Below are 13,058 nucleotides of genomic sequence, written 5' to 3'. Positions count from 1 at the left end.
TTCCAGGAAAACTCACTTTAAAATATTCAAGCAACGGCACAAAAAGCAAAATGGTTTTCTCTTGCTACTGTTAATTTGACTTTTCACACCAGGAGAAATCTTGCCAGTCAGCATGGAAGTGGGTAACTTCGCTGTGCACGTGTCCCGCTGAGCTGGGTGTAGAACTGCCGCCCCAGCCCCAGAACGCACGGCACGGCGCCCCACTGTGTGCCCTCTGAGCCCCGGCCTTGCCTTTCCTGCGGTGGAGACCGTGGGGCAGTGTCTGCATTTAGGACCCCCTGGGAGTGGGGGGCACATGGAGGTCGCTGGCGGCGGGAATCGGGCCGAGTTTTGGAGCCCGTGGGGAGGGAACACGTGTGGGGTCTCAGTTGGGACCTTTGGGGACTCACCTGCACCGTGGATACACCCATACCTGAACCCTTGTCACACCAATTCACTGTTCTTTTTTCGGCTATTCCAGCCAGTCACTGAGTGAGCCCGAGACCAGTGTGACCCATCTGGGGATTTTTAGGGTAAACTGGTACTAGTTTGGGCAGGACCAGAGCACAGAAGGTTTAGAGCAATTTGCCGTTGCCCTGAGGGTTTCTCACCGGACCCTGTAAAGGGCCGTCTCTGGACGTGGGTGTCTGGGGCTGCTGGGCTGTGCGAGCTGTAACCTCACCTGGGCAGCTGCCGCTTCCTCGGGGGGGAGACCTGGGCTCCCGGCTCCGCGGAGGCCCGCCAGTGCCACCCAGTGGCCAACGATGCTGCAGCACCACAACCGCCTGGCCCTGGGACAAGGCCCCAGTCTCGTGCTCCTTGGGAAGTGGCCGATTAGAGTGCATACACATGAACCTGCGCTCTGGGCTAGGCTTCACCCAAAACAGCTCGTCTCTGTTACAGACAGGCGGCCAGATCCAGCAGAAACCGCTCCATGTGGGGCAGTGGCCTGACCCACAGGGGCAGCTTTTCGTCCTGTAGCTGCTGAGGTCCCAGCAAGTTAAGTCCTGCCTGACCTGGTGCTCAGGCGTCACTGGCCTTCCCCACAAGCAGGCCCCAGAGTGTGGGAGCTGAAGGAGGCTTTGCAGCCGGACTGGCTTAGGCTCAGCTCCCGGCAGGCTGTCTCAGCACCATGGGCAGGTTCTGGGGGCGTTCGGGCACCTCCCCTCTGCTGACCAGAGGGGTCCCGCGGTGCCTGGGGGCATCAACCATTTCCTGAAGACACCCTTGTGTGCTTTTCTAGACTGGTTACACGATTACTCCTTGCCCTTGTGTGAATTTATACACGGTGTAATACGTTCAGTCAATTCAGAGGAGGAATTTGCGAACTCAATGTCCACTCTTCTCAGAAATACTAGTGTTTCACTGAGCGGACGTTGCAGTGCTCCACCAACCGGTCACTGGCAGCAGCTAACACAACTGGTTTGCGATGGGACCAAATGCAGCTTGTGTCTGCAGCACTTGCCGGGTTGGGCCTTTGGCACATTTGACACATTTCAAAGTAGAGGAGGGTCATGTCCCAACTTGCTGGTGGAGTCCATCAGTCTCAGAGCATTGTGCTAATAATTTGCTTATTTGCCTAATTGTGCCTATTTATGTACTTCCCAACGTGCAGGTAAGGGATAACAGAAGTTGACTATAACTAGTAGCAATTAGTTCTATAAGATAGCAACGTGATGGTCAAGGAAAGCCATCCTGTACTTTTTAAATAGATTGTGTTTATTTACCATTAAACCATTCGTGGATAAAACATCACTTCAGTCACGTATTTTGGGAATGTCCTAAAAATAATCTTCACTTGGCTTTTTGCTGAATGGGGAAATACTGGTTAGACCAGTGGCAGTATTGATCTTAGATTCTGATCGGGACACCTTGCAGTAAGTGCTTTTAAAGTTAAATTTTTCATCTGCAGCCACTTAAATGTCTGGTGTCGTGGACACAGGTGTCTTGTACATGACCAGCCTCACTGGGGTTTCTGAAGTGCCTTAGGCTGGCTTTTTAAGTGTGCTCTTAAAGTACACTCAGCAGAGTTGGTCTTCAAGAAGGGCAGGGACTGAACTGGTTCTGGGCCTCACTTTTCACAGTGGCTGCTCGAGGTCCGCGTGCCGTGGGCCTTGCCATCCTGGCGCCTTTTCCCTGCTGTGCCACCTATCCCTCCCAGCCCCGGCTTCTTCAAGAAAAGGGACTGCCATCTGTTTGATTTAACCCCAAACTAGCCATCCCCCAGGCAAGGTGGACCTTGCAGCCAAATCTGAGCTGGTAAAAAGTGGTTTCTAAATGCTGGGGTATGGTACCGTAGCCCAAGGCTTAAACACGCAACATGACGAGGTACTCGGGGGGAACCTGTTTGCCGCGGTCCTGCCGCGTGCCTATTGTTTATTCTGTGAGACGTCCTCATTGCTTTGTCACATGCTTTCTTTGAAACACCAGCTCCCAGGGACACGGGACGTTGAGAGGTGTGGCCCCTGGTGACCATGGGCACGGGTGATGGGGAGCAGAGTGGATGTGGTGCAGGAGCCAGCTGCTCCGGGGGTGGAGGGCCTGAGGCTGCCGGCCAGGCCCAGGTTCCGGAGGACAGGCCACCTTGGGCAGGGGCGGGCGGGACGCATGAAGTCGGAGGGCTTTGTGGGCTGAAGATTCAGGATTTAAAGTCCTAATTGACGCCTGGTAGCAAAGTACTCAGAGCACTGTCCCTAGGTGGGATCCATGTGGGAGTGCCGTTGTTGGAAACTTCGTAAAATGAGGAAGTTGTGTTTCTCCTGAAAGTGGGGAAAAGTTGAGGTGCCAGGGCCTTTAGCTCCCATTGCAGCGCTGGCCTCCCCAGCTGCTCGAGGAGGGACGACCTTGAGCAGGGGCTCTGGCCCTCTGCCAAGATGGCCAAGGAACCATGGTGGCCTCGGGGACACTGTTCATTGGGTTGGGCTTCTGTGGGTAGGATCTCCTCTTTTCCCTCAGATTTGAGGCCTTCTCCCTCGTTCGTTTGAACAGTGACCGGTGACTGAGTGAATGATTTTTAATCCCTGGGAAAACCTGGAAGATCGCTGGAGCATGTGTTGAAGCTCCTTGTTTTGGTGTTTGGGAGGCTCCCCAGTACAGAGTCTGAGAGAAGCCTGTACTGGGGGACAGAGTTCGTCCGGGGGTCCTTCCGGTGACTTGACTGCCACCCTGGACGCGTCCCCACGGGGTGTCCTGGCCTGCTTACTGTGCCCGCTGTTTGGTTCACTCTGTCCCTCTGCAGGGTGTAGAGCCGTGGCCGTCTTTGGCCTTGCTGTGTGCACAGATGCCATGGCTCCCTGGCCGGCTCTGCCCCTGGAGGCCCCGCTGGCCCTGGGGCCAAGGGGCCGCAGCACTGGCCCCCAGCCGTTGTCTTGCTCGCCCGAGACCTTGATGGAGATGGTCTGATACAGTGTGGGTATAATTAGTCCTTTACATCCTCTCTCTGGAGAAAAAGTACCAGCATCACAAAGATTTTTGTGCAGGTTGAGGGGTTTTGACTTACGTAGCTTTCTACTGCAGTCCTTGTTTAGACCAAAAACGCTAATTTATTGTTCTACCCAAAATGGGGTCCAAGCAGAGGGCTGTCCTTGGGGCCGCCAGTCACACAGCCTCTCTGAGTGTCAAGTGACTGACCTTCCCTGTGCTGCAAATCCCCATCTGCTTTCCCTCTTTATCCACGTCCTCAATTCCACTGGACTTTGATCCAGACAGCAAAGAGCACCTGCATGCTGCCCCAGGCCCTGTGGTCCGTCCTCCCGAAGCCCCAAGAATGGGCAGGGGGCAGCTGAACGTCCATTTAAGGGGAATGTGTCTGTCTGACCTGTCCTGAGATTTCCTCAATTCGTGTTTACAAAAACTGACACTTGAAATCTTTATTAAAGAAAGTGCTCTTCCACGTCATTTTATTGATGCGCAGTTTGCCCTTCGGCTTTTAAGCTGTGTTCATGATTTAAATTAAGCTTGTCGTGACTAGGGTTTGTTGCTTGAAGTAAAAGGTTTAACATAATAATCTATAGCAAAGCATGTTCTTCTGAAATAAGGTGTGGTCACGGTCATCCATATTGGTGGCAGCCCTTCATTGTAGCACTTTTTTCCTGGACTTAATCGTTTTAAGTTGCTCTCCCACAGTAACGTGGCCTCGCTAAGCGTGTGCGCATCTTTGTTGCAGCCATGAAGGAGGACAGGCGGGCGGAGGAGAGGACCACGGCTCCTAAGAAGACGGCCCCTGCGGGCCCCTCGGCAGGCAGCAGACAACCTCTGCCCAGAAACCTCCTTCCAAAGAAGTCTCCAGCCTTCGCAAACGCGGCGGCAGCCAAAGCGGCCATCGAGAAGTCGCCCTCGGGTTTCAAGGGCCCTGGACCCAAGCGGCCCTGGCTCTCGGCCACCCCCTCGGCCGGCGCTCCTGCCGCCAAGCGAGCGGCGCTGGCGCCTGGGGCTGCCGCAGCTGCTTCCAAAAAGCTACCCAGCTCGGCCGCGTTGGCGGGGGCCATCCGGAAGCCAGCGGCTGCCTCTGTGCCCTTGGCTTCTCCAGCCCCAGGACGCCTGGGGGCCTCGAACCCCGCCCTGTCGCAGCCAAATTCGCAAATTCGGCAAAATATCAGACGCTCCTTGAAGGAGATTTTGTGGAAAAGGTGGGCTGTTCTCCTTGATTTCTTAAAGTGGTTGAGTGTGATCATTTTGTGACTGTCCCGCTTTAAGGCCCTGGGCGCAGTGGTTCATGTGGCCTGTTCTTGTTCCTTCTAGAGTCAACGACAGTGATGACTTAATCATGACAGAAAGTGAAGTAGGAAAAATCGCCCTCCACATTGAGAAGGAGATGTTTAACCTGTTCCAAGTCACAGATAACCGCTACAAGAGCAAATACCGCAGCATCATGTTCAACCTCAAGGACCCCAAAAACCAGGTGTGTGCAGACGGCCCAGAGCAGGGCTTGCCGGCTCTCGGGGTCTCCCAGGCACACCTCACAGCGTTCATCGGGACACGGCATCTGGAAGTTCTCGTCCTTGCAGTGCAAGCCAGAGGGCCGCCGTCACACCTTCCCTGGGCTCGGGGTGCGGGTTCGCACACACACTCTCAGGCCCGGCCTGGTCTCGCCAGCTGCTTCTCTCCTAAACATGGCTGTGAAGTTACGTTCGTAACATTTCCTTGGCTCCAAAGTAACATCCAGATTCTTAAGCGTATGAGTATCTCTGTATTTGGGCTTCAGACAGCCTTTTCGGCCTTCTTACCATCCCCTCGTTGAGCGAGCCCCCCGATCGGGGCTTCCTTAGAGCAACGATGAGTGGTCTTGAACATGCCCTGCGGTGCTCCCTACTTGGGCAGGTGCTGTGTGCTCGCATGGTGGGAGGGCCTGAGTCCTCCCAGCAGCCGTGGGTGGGCAGTGCGCCTCCAGTGGGGTTGAAAGGAGAGTTCCTGGGAAAGCATTAGCCACTTGCCCGGTGTGGGTCCCCTGCCTCTCGCCCTCCGGGGCTCGCCATCTTCGGGCCTCCTGTCCGATGGCCTCACGAACTCTTCCATGTGCTGCGAAGCAGAGTCTCACTTCCTGTCTCATCATGGTAACCTCGTGGAAGAAGCTATTTCTTGCTACCTTTATTCCTAACTCTGTACCTTTTTGAGTTGATTCTCTCTGAGGTCTTTTTGGCAGAGTCGGTGCGGCGTGGTGCACGAGGGCAGCTGGCCGACTCGTGCTGGCGGTGTCTGGCCCCTGCTGGGCTCGGTCCTGTGCGTCAGGCTTCCGTCCGCTGCCGCTGGGCTTCTGGTGGAGGCTTCTCACGCTGCTGTGGTTTTCTTGTATTCTCTCTGGTGTCTTAGAGGCAGACACCCAAGTGTTTCTGAGCAAGCGAACTAAAGATGTGTGTTTATAGGGGCTCTTCCATCGTGTTCTGCGTGAGGAAATCTCTTTGGCAAAACTTGTGAGAATGAAGCCGGAAGAGCTGGTGTCCAAAGAGCTGTCCACGTGGAGGGAGCGGCCAACCAAGCCCGTGAGTGCCGTGGGGGGTGGCGCTCGGTGCTGGGCCTTCTGGGTCTCCAGGGCGTCAGCTGAAGGGCGAGGCACGAGCAAGGCCCCCTGAACAAGGTTTCATGCTCTGTGCCCTTTTCGTCTCAGGTGATGGAGTCCAGAAATAAGCTGCACAGTGAGAACAAGAAGACCGCCACTAAACAGGACCCTGTGCCCGACATGGAGGACTCTCCACCCGTGTCCGACTCCGACGTAAGCCTTGGGGACTTGGGGAACGAACGAGAATGGAATGAAAGTAATCTTCCCAGCGTACTTGGGTCTCTGAGTTATCGGGCAGGACCCTGAGCTTGTGACAAGCGCTGTACGCAGCGGCCGCCCTCCTCGTCTTTGTGCCAGTGGCTGTTCCTAGCCTGGCAGCTTCTGTGCTGTTGCCGTGGAGACGGAGGGACGCGTGACCTGCTCAGCTGTCCCCTCTTCGCCCTGCAGGAGCAGCAGGAGTTGGTGCGGGCCATGCCGGAGAAGAGCACCGCACCCCTCCTGGACGTCTTCAGCAGCATGCTGAAGGACACCACGGGTCAGCACCGGGCTCATCTGTTTGACCTCAACTGCAAAATCTGCACAGGTGAGCGCAGTCTGGGGCACGAACCTTCGGAGCTGAGGCTTCGTTTCCTTTTGCCTCAGTCACCGATCCTCCGAATCGTGATCGTCCTTTCTGAAGTGCATGGCGTTAGTCTCTATAATGTTGCTTCTGGGGCGCCTGGGTGGTTCGGTCGGTTCAGCGTCTGCCTTCGACTCAGGTCGTGGTCGCGGGGTCCCGGGATCGAGCCCCGCATCGGGCTCCCTGCTCCGCGGGAAGCCTGCTTCTCCCTCTGCCTCTCCCTCCGCTTCTGCTCGCTCTCCCTCGCTTGCTCACTTTCTCAAGTAAATAAAATCTTAAAATGTTGCATTTTCTTATTCTTATAAGAAATTATCTACTGGGGGGCAAGCTGTGCTCTTGAATGTGTGGATTTCTCAGGAAGGCCTTCCTCATGTTCTTCAGGTCAGGTTCCCTCATCAGAAGATGAGCCACCTCCAAAAAAACAAAAGTTGTCAGTTTCTCAGAAGGAAGAGTCAAACTCCAAGCACGAGACCTCTCTCTCTGAGCCAGTTCTTAGCTCAGCTGACGAAGCGATACCAGAAACTCTGCCCGAAAAGGCCTCTGAGCCAGACCTAGAAAGTGCTTCTCACACGCACCCGGAGAGAAAGTATTTCCCCGTGCCGCCAGGAGACAGCCACCCAGAATCCTCCGCCCTGGAAGGCCCCTCCTGCCCAGCGACATGTGGGGGCCCGGTGCTCACCACGGTCACGGTGTCCGGCCGAGACCCCAGGACTGCGTCTAGCGGGTCGTGTACAGTCACGGCCCCTGCAGCAGCCCGCCCAGACGGTGCCCACCCAGCGGAACCCCGACAAGACGTCCTGAAGCCCACCGTGACCTCGGTGACGGTGCCCAAGTCCATACTAGCTAAGCCGTCCTCGTCCCCTGAGCCCAGATACCTCGTGCCGGTGGCGCCGCCGCGCGTCAGGTGCGGTACATGTGCCACACGAACAGGCCGTGGGTTCCATTTCCCGTGGATCAGCCGAAGGAACGGGCGGTGGGGGGGTCCTGTCGTTCAGCTCCGAGCCACCCGGAGTACAGCTGCCCTCTGATAGTTTGCAGGGGCATGAGGAGGCCTGGCTTTAGCATGCCTGGTCCTTATTTTAAACACGCATCTTGAAAACTGAAATGTGGTCTTATGGTCATTCAGGTTTGTTGCCTGTTCAGTTTATTTTTTCTTGACCAGAATGTCCATGGCATTATGGTTAAAGCAGCTGATTTGAAAAAGCTACCAAAACTTGCAGGAATTTAGTCTTGCCTTTATAATTCCATAAAATCTCTGTACTTTGGAAATTGAGCAGAGAGAAAGATTGATCTGTTTTCTCTGGTTTTGTTTTACAGCCTCTCCGAGTCAAGGTCCCCTCCAGAAGGAGATACAACCCTCTTTTTGTCTCGACTCAGCACCATTTGGAAAGGATTTATTAACATGCAGAGTGTAGCGAAATTTGTCACTAAGGCGTATCCCGTGTCGGGGTGCTGTGACTATCTCAGTGAGGTTAGAGCTGAGAGTGAGAGCGTGTGTGTGTGCGCGTGCGTCTTCCTTAGCTAGCTGTTCTACCCAGTGTCGGGGTCAGGTGTGTGGCAGCCTTCCAGCAGAGGGTCCGGATGCATGCGCGCTCTGAAGGCACCGTAGAACCTGCTATCATGAGTCAGCAGGTTAAGCGGTTTGGACACTGGTAGAAATTCAGATGAGAAGTGTCCCAACATTTATGAAAAAGCTTGGGTCGTTTTCCTCCTCCCTCTGTTCAGCGAGGGCATTGAGCCAGTGTGTGTGCATTGCTGGCTGAAGGCGGGGCAAGGCACGTGTGACTGTCTTGGTGTGGACACACCACAGCTCTTCACTGTCCCAAAATCAGCGTGAACAGCACTAGTACGCACAACCTTAGCGAGCAGAAGTAAGTCGCTTCCGGATCGTGTCCGAGTCCTTGCTTTGCGTACACATTCGCAACAGATAACCTAGAAATGTTCTGCAAAACATATTCCCGTTTGGCAGAAGGCCATCATGCTGTGCTCATGCCTGGGGACCCGTAATCCTGGATGCTAACCAACCAATATTTAGTGCTAGTGTTAACCATTTTCTGTGGAGGAGTTGTGGTCTTCTTGAATCTCGGGTAGCTTGGTGCCTTGAAATTACTACGTCAGTCTAAAGTGCTGCAGTTTTACTGGTCATTTACCCAAAGTACGTTTTGTTTAGGACCTGCCGGACACGATTCACATTGGTGGAAGGATCACACCCAGAACAGTTTGGGATTATGTCGGCAAACTCAAATCTTCTGTGTCTAAGGTACCTGCCATAGTCTAATCTCTGCACCCGTGGAGGAAGGCGTTTGTGTAAATGCAAGTCTTTCTTGATGGGTTAGTACTTGCCACGTCAGCCTATAAGTTATTAAGTGTTGCCAGGTAAATGTTTAAAATGACATTGACAGCGGGATAACTGTGTGTTTGGGTAACACGGTAATGGCAGGTTTATTACAATTTACATCAATGTGTGTGCGGTTCAGGGTCGGTGAGAAACACAGGCACCATGTCTCCCCATTGTTTCTGTGACTGAGGGAGCTGGCAGGGGCCGGAAGGTGACCTGGCTCCCGCAAGGCCCGGGCCCTGGGTCTGGAGGCTCTGAGCCCCGGAGTTGCAGCCACAGCTGGGCATGCGTGCATGGGGAAGGGCTGCGGTTTTCCTCAGGCGCACGTGGGGCTCAGACCCTCTGGTCTCGTTGAGCCTTCCCGTTACGGAGCCGCACTCGGCTCTTGTGTAGGTCACGCAGCCAGGTGATCGGGACCACTGTCCTCACAGTCCGCGTCAGACTCTGCTCTAGGCCAGCACCGCAGCGGATGACATGTGGTCCAGGGACACACAGGAAGGGCTGTTTCGGGAATAGCGGGGCTAGGAGTAGAAGTGGTCTTCAGGAGATTGCCGCCGAAACCAAGGTTTGAGTCCAGCAGCCCGATGCTGGGGCCCCTGCTGTCCTTCCCACTCCATCAGCCTGATGCGCCGGGTGACGGCAGGACTGTGGGGACCGGGCCGAGAAGCGCTCGTTTCTCTCGTTTCAGACGGCCTTTGAGGTTTAGGTGGAAGCTGAGCGGGATGCCTGCTCCGAGCAGCCGCGGGCCAACGCTCTCTCGCCCTGTCTCTGTGCTGCAGGAGCTGTGTTTGATCCGATTCCACCCCGCGACCGAGGAGGAGGAGGTGGCCTATATCTCTCTCTACTCCTATTTCAGCAGCCGTGGCCGCTTTGGCGTTGTAGCTAATAACAGCAGGCACGTCAAGGACCTCTACCTGATCCCACTGAGTGCTAAGGACCCCATTCCATCCAAACTCTTGCCCTTTGAGGGACCAGGTAAGCGCCAACTTTGTGAGTGGTGACTGTGCACACCTGACCCCACACGTCCCTTTCCTGCCAACACCACGCGGGCAGATCTGCCACCTCACCCAGACCGTGGCTTTCTAGCAGCAGGAACGAGGAGTGCAGATGGAGCCCCGTTTAGCTCTAGAGCTCGGCTTCTGGGATACCGGAGGGCGGCGCTAGAAATGCCCTTACTGTTGGCATGAATTGTCTTAGAAAAGTGACATGAAGAGGGGAAAATCCCACAGCGTCCAGCCAGCTGGTCATGGCCTCAGGTCAGTGGAGGCCAGAAAAGGGCCGGACAGGAAGGTGATCCTCACAGCGGGCTTGGGGGATGCTTGTGCTTGCCCTGCAGCTCCGGGGTGGGCAGATGCCAGGCAAGAGATACAGGAAAGCTATTCTGTGTTTGTTCATTCCTTAGAAAGCGGTGCTTTTAGAAGATTATTTACAAATTCTTTAAAAAAAAAAAAACACTCAGATGTGTCAAGGGGTTGAGGGTGATTCCAAAGGGGACATGGTGTGTGAGGGGCCCACTCCTGTTAAGCCCTGAGAAGTTCACGTGACTGAGTACGCAGCTGGCAGAAGATGCCCACATTGAAGTGTCTCCTTGGTCATGAAGTCCCCGAAGGACGGAGACACCGGAGAACGCACGGTGAACGCTCCCGAGGTGCTTTGTTGTTCTAGAGCCACGGCTGAACGCCAGGCCCTTGCTGGCGCTGCCTAGACCTGGCACCTCTGTGGCCCTGGCCCTGTCGCCAGTCCCGGCCAGTGTTCCCGCCGCAGCCGCATGCCGTACTCACTGCACCTAAACCGCAGCTGGGCCCAGCAGGGCTGCTCGGGCCAGGGCGCGCCACCCCCACGCACGTCCGGGTCCCAACTGGAGTGTGTTCTTAGCGCTTGAGCCGGGCTCGGTTGGTCCCTACGTGTCAGAAGCCGGCCCGCAGTGCTGTGGGCTGGTATCCGTAACTGGGGGGGGGTAGATAGCTGCCAGCACACTCCAGCGAGTCACCTTAATGCTGAGTACAGTTTAAAAGGAAAGGACTTGAGGGGGTCCTCTCGCGAACCCTTGGGGTGAAGAGACGCCCCCTAGCGGGTGGCAGAAAGAACCTTGCTGGAGGTTCTTGGCGAGCAGCTGTGTGCAGCGTGCTGGCCCGCTCCCCGGATGACCGTCCTGAGTCCCCGAGGGTGAAGAGGAAGAAGCTGGCCTCCCAGGCCCTGTGAAGAGCCTCCAGTCAGTCACCAGCATAGAAGCTCGTAAGGAGGATGTAGCGTAAGCAGAAGCGTAGGGTTCCCTGGTAACACAGACACTGGGTGTTCACAGAGCCGCGGCTGAGATCCGCAGCCTCCCTGAAGCCGGGCTAAAGCTCCTCCCGCCGCCCCAGCTGCGAGGTCCGCAGGGGGTGAGCTTCCCGGAGACGTCACTGTTGGGAGCAAGCGGAGGCCTGTGTGGAGGTCCCGCTGGGTCAGGGCTGCAGGGAGCTGGGCTTGATGCGGAGGCAGGAGCAGGCTCCCTGCAGTGGACAGGTGAGGAGACCCTCCAGCAGAGCCGCGGCGGGGGGAGCCCAGCTGGCAGAGGGGCGGGGGTCGCAAGGGACACTTCCAGGGTGACACAGGGACAAGGAGGGCGGTGGGGTGGGTGGCACGCGCCAGATCCGCTAAGCGTGATGGCCACTGACCACCCGGACACGCTCGGTGACCGGCCACCTGCACTCCTGAAGCTCCAACACCACCCGAAGGGCTACCCGGACGACCCACAGACTTCCATCCACAGTAAATACAGGACAGGAGGGAGGGCTTTAGAAACGTAGTCATCAGTGAAATTGTGCTCATAAGCTTTTGAAGATTTTTTGTAATTTAAGGGACTTGTAGGTTTAACTGTATTTAGCATATATTTTTTTATTCTTCTGATACCCCTATTGCCATCATGACCTGTGTGTATTTTATACACTTTCCTAGTAAACAACCTGGAGCCCCGGCCAGGTTCTCTGCCTGACCTGCGTCACGTACCCATAGCGTGACTTGGCGCTCTTTAGATCCAACTGGCCGTGTGTCCTGGTTTCGTGGTGTGTGCCGCGTGTGAAAGGCTGGGCATGGGTGTGTGTCTCCCGTCGTGGAGGTCCCTGTCCTCGCAGTCAGTCTCTGCGTGGCACCCCCGTGAAAGCATGGCGTCCCTCAGCAGAACAGCCGGCGAGCACTGCCCAAGCCTGATGGGGGCGCCCTTGACTCCCACCACAGCCCACTCTCCCGGGGAGTCCCCTGCGCTGCCCACAGTTGTTGCTTGCCTGAGGTCGCACACCCCGTAGTCGCTCGTGCCCGGGTCTGCACCTCCCCCGTCTGTCACGCTCGGTCTCTGCGCAGCACCCGAAGCGCAGGCCTCGGCGGACACGGGACTCCGGCTCCGGCAAGCCACCGGTCTGGGTGAGGGGCCTGCTGTGTGAGCAGGAGGCGGGGAGGGTGTTGCAGAAGGGCGTGACCGGCTCTCCCTGAAGCTCGGTTGGTGGAGAAAAGCTACAGGTGCCCTCACCTCCTGGACTCGCGGGCCCCGTAGATGTCGTCCATGTGGGATTCTCCCCAGACTCCTGCTGTCCACACTTGAGAAGCAGGACACAGAAGGCTCCTAACCGGGGGACTCCGCATGCGCCTGCCCCTCGGCCAGTGCTGAGTGTTTCCCCAGCGTCGGGCTCCTGACAGTAAACATGGAGCGTGTGTCCACACGTGGCCGCTCCTCGGCCCACACACCAGGTGTCCACGCAGCGTGTCAGGACACACCCAGAGCACGCTCAGCTTCTCTGAGGACGTTTTCGTCCGTGTGAATTTGTAGGATTTGTCCATTAGAAATACCAGGTTGTCTTGCTCTGTCCCACGTGTCATTCTTAATAACCTGACGGCACAGTTTCAGAAGACACCTGGAAAGCCCGAGTTTCTGATACAGCTGACGTTGGACGTTCATCTTACGGCCCCCTGTGACCCCGGCAGGCCGGGACCGAGGGACTCGGTAGGGCGCAGGCTCCAGCCTGGAGCACCTGTGGAGTGGTGGTGGGCTTCCAGGGTACGCACGGGGAGGGGGGTGGGGAGGGAGGGCAGGGAGTCCGCCTGCCGGGTGCTTAGTGCGGAGGGCGGTTTCCATGAACCCTGTAAACCCACGG

At 56.3% G+C, this 13,058-nt stretch overlaps 1 protein-coding gene across 5 annotated transcripts in view; it reads left to right on the top strand.

The window, feature by feature from the left end:
- DIDO1 (death inducer-obliterator 1) overlaps positions 1-13,058 on the top strand; it is a 51,405-nt gene that overhangs the window by 29,690 nt on the left and 8,657 nt on the right. For all 5 annotated transcript variants that reach the window (XM_045886084.3, XM_045886081.3, XM_045886085.3 and 2 more), the window contains 9 exons: positions 4,145-4,607; positions 4,720-4,879; positions 5,841-5,957; positions 6,083-6,187; positions 6,422-6,557; positions 6,975-7,497; positions 7,911-8,064; positions 8,764-8,853; positions 9,711-9,906. In XM_045886084.3, coding sequence (XP_045742040.1) covers positions 4,145-4,607; positions 4,720-4,879; positions 5,841-5,957; positions 6,083-6,187; positions 6,422-6,557; positions 6,975-7,497; positions 7,911-8,064; positions 8,764-8,853; positions 9,711-9,906 — 1,944 coding nt within the window. The remainder of the gene's footprint in view (positions 1-4,144; positions 4,608-4,719; positions 4,880-5,840; positions 5,958-6,082; positions 6,188-6,421; positions 6,558-6,974; positions 7,498-7,910; positions 8,065-8,763; positions 8,854-9,710; positions 9,907-13,058) is intronic.

The sequence above is a fragment of the Mirounga angustirostris genome, unplaced genomic scaffold (assembly GCF_029215605.1).
Source record: "Mirounga angustirostris isolate CCGP_5_RB_7025 unplaced genomic scaffold, mMirAng1.0.hap1 SCAF_10, whole genome shotgun sequence".
Taxonomy (NCBI): Eukaryota; Metazoa; Chordata; class Mammalia; order Carnivora; family Phocidae; genus Mirounga; species Mirounga angustirostris.
Note: the sequence above shows the minus strand (reverse complement) of the source record. Positions and strands in the feature narration are given on the sequence as shown.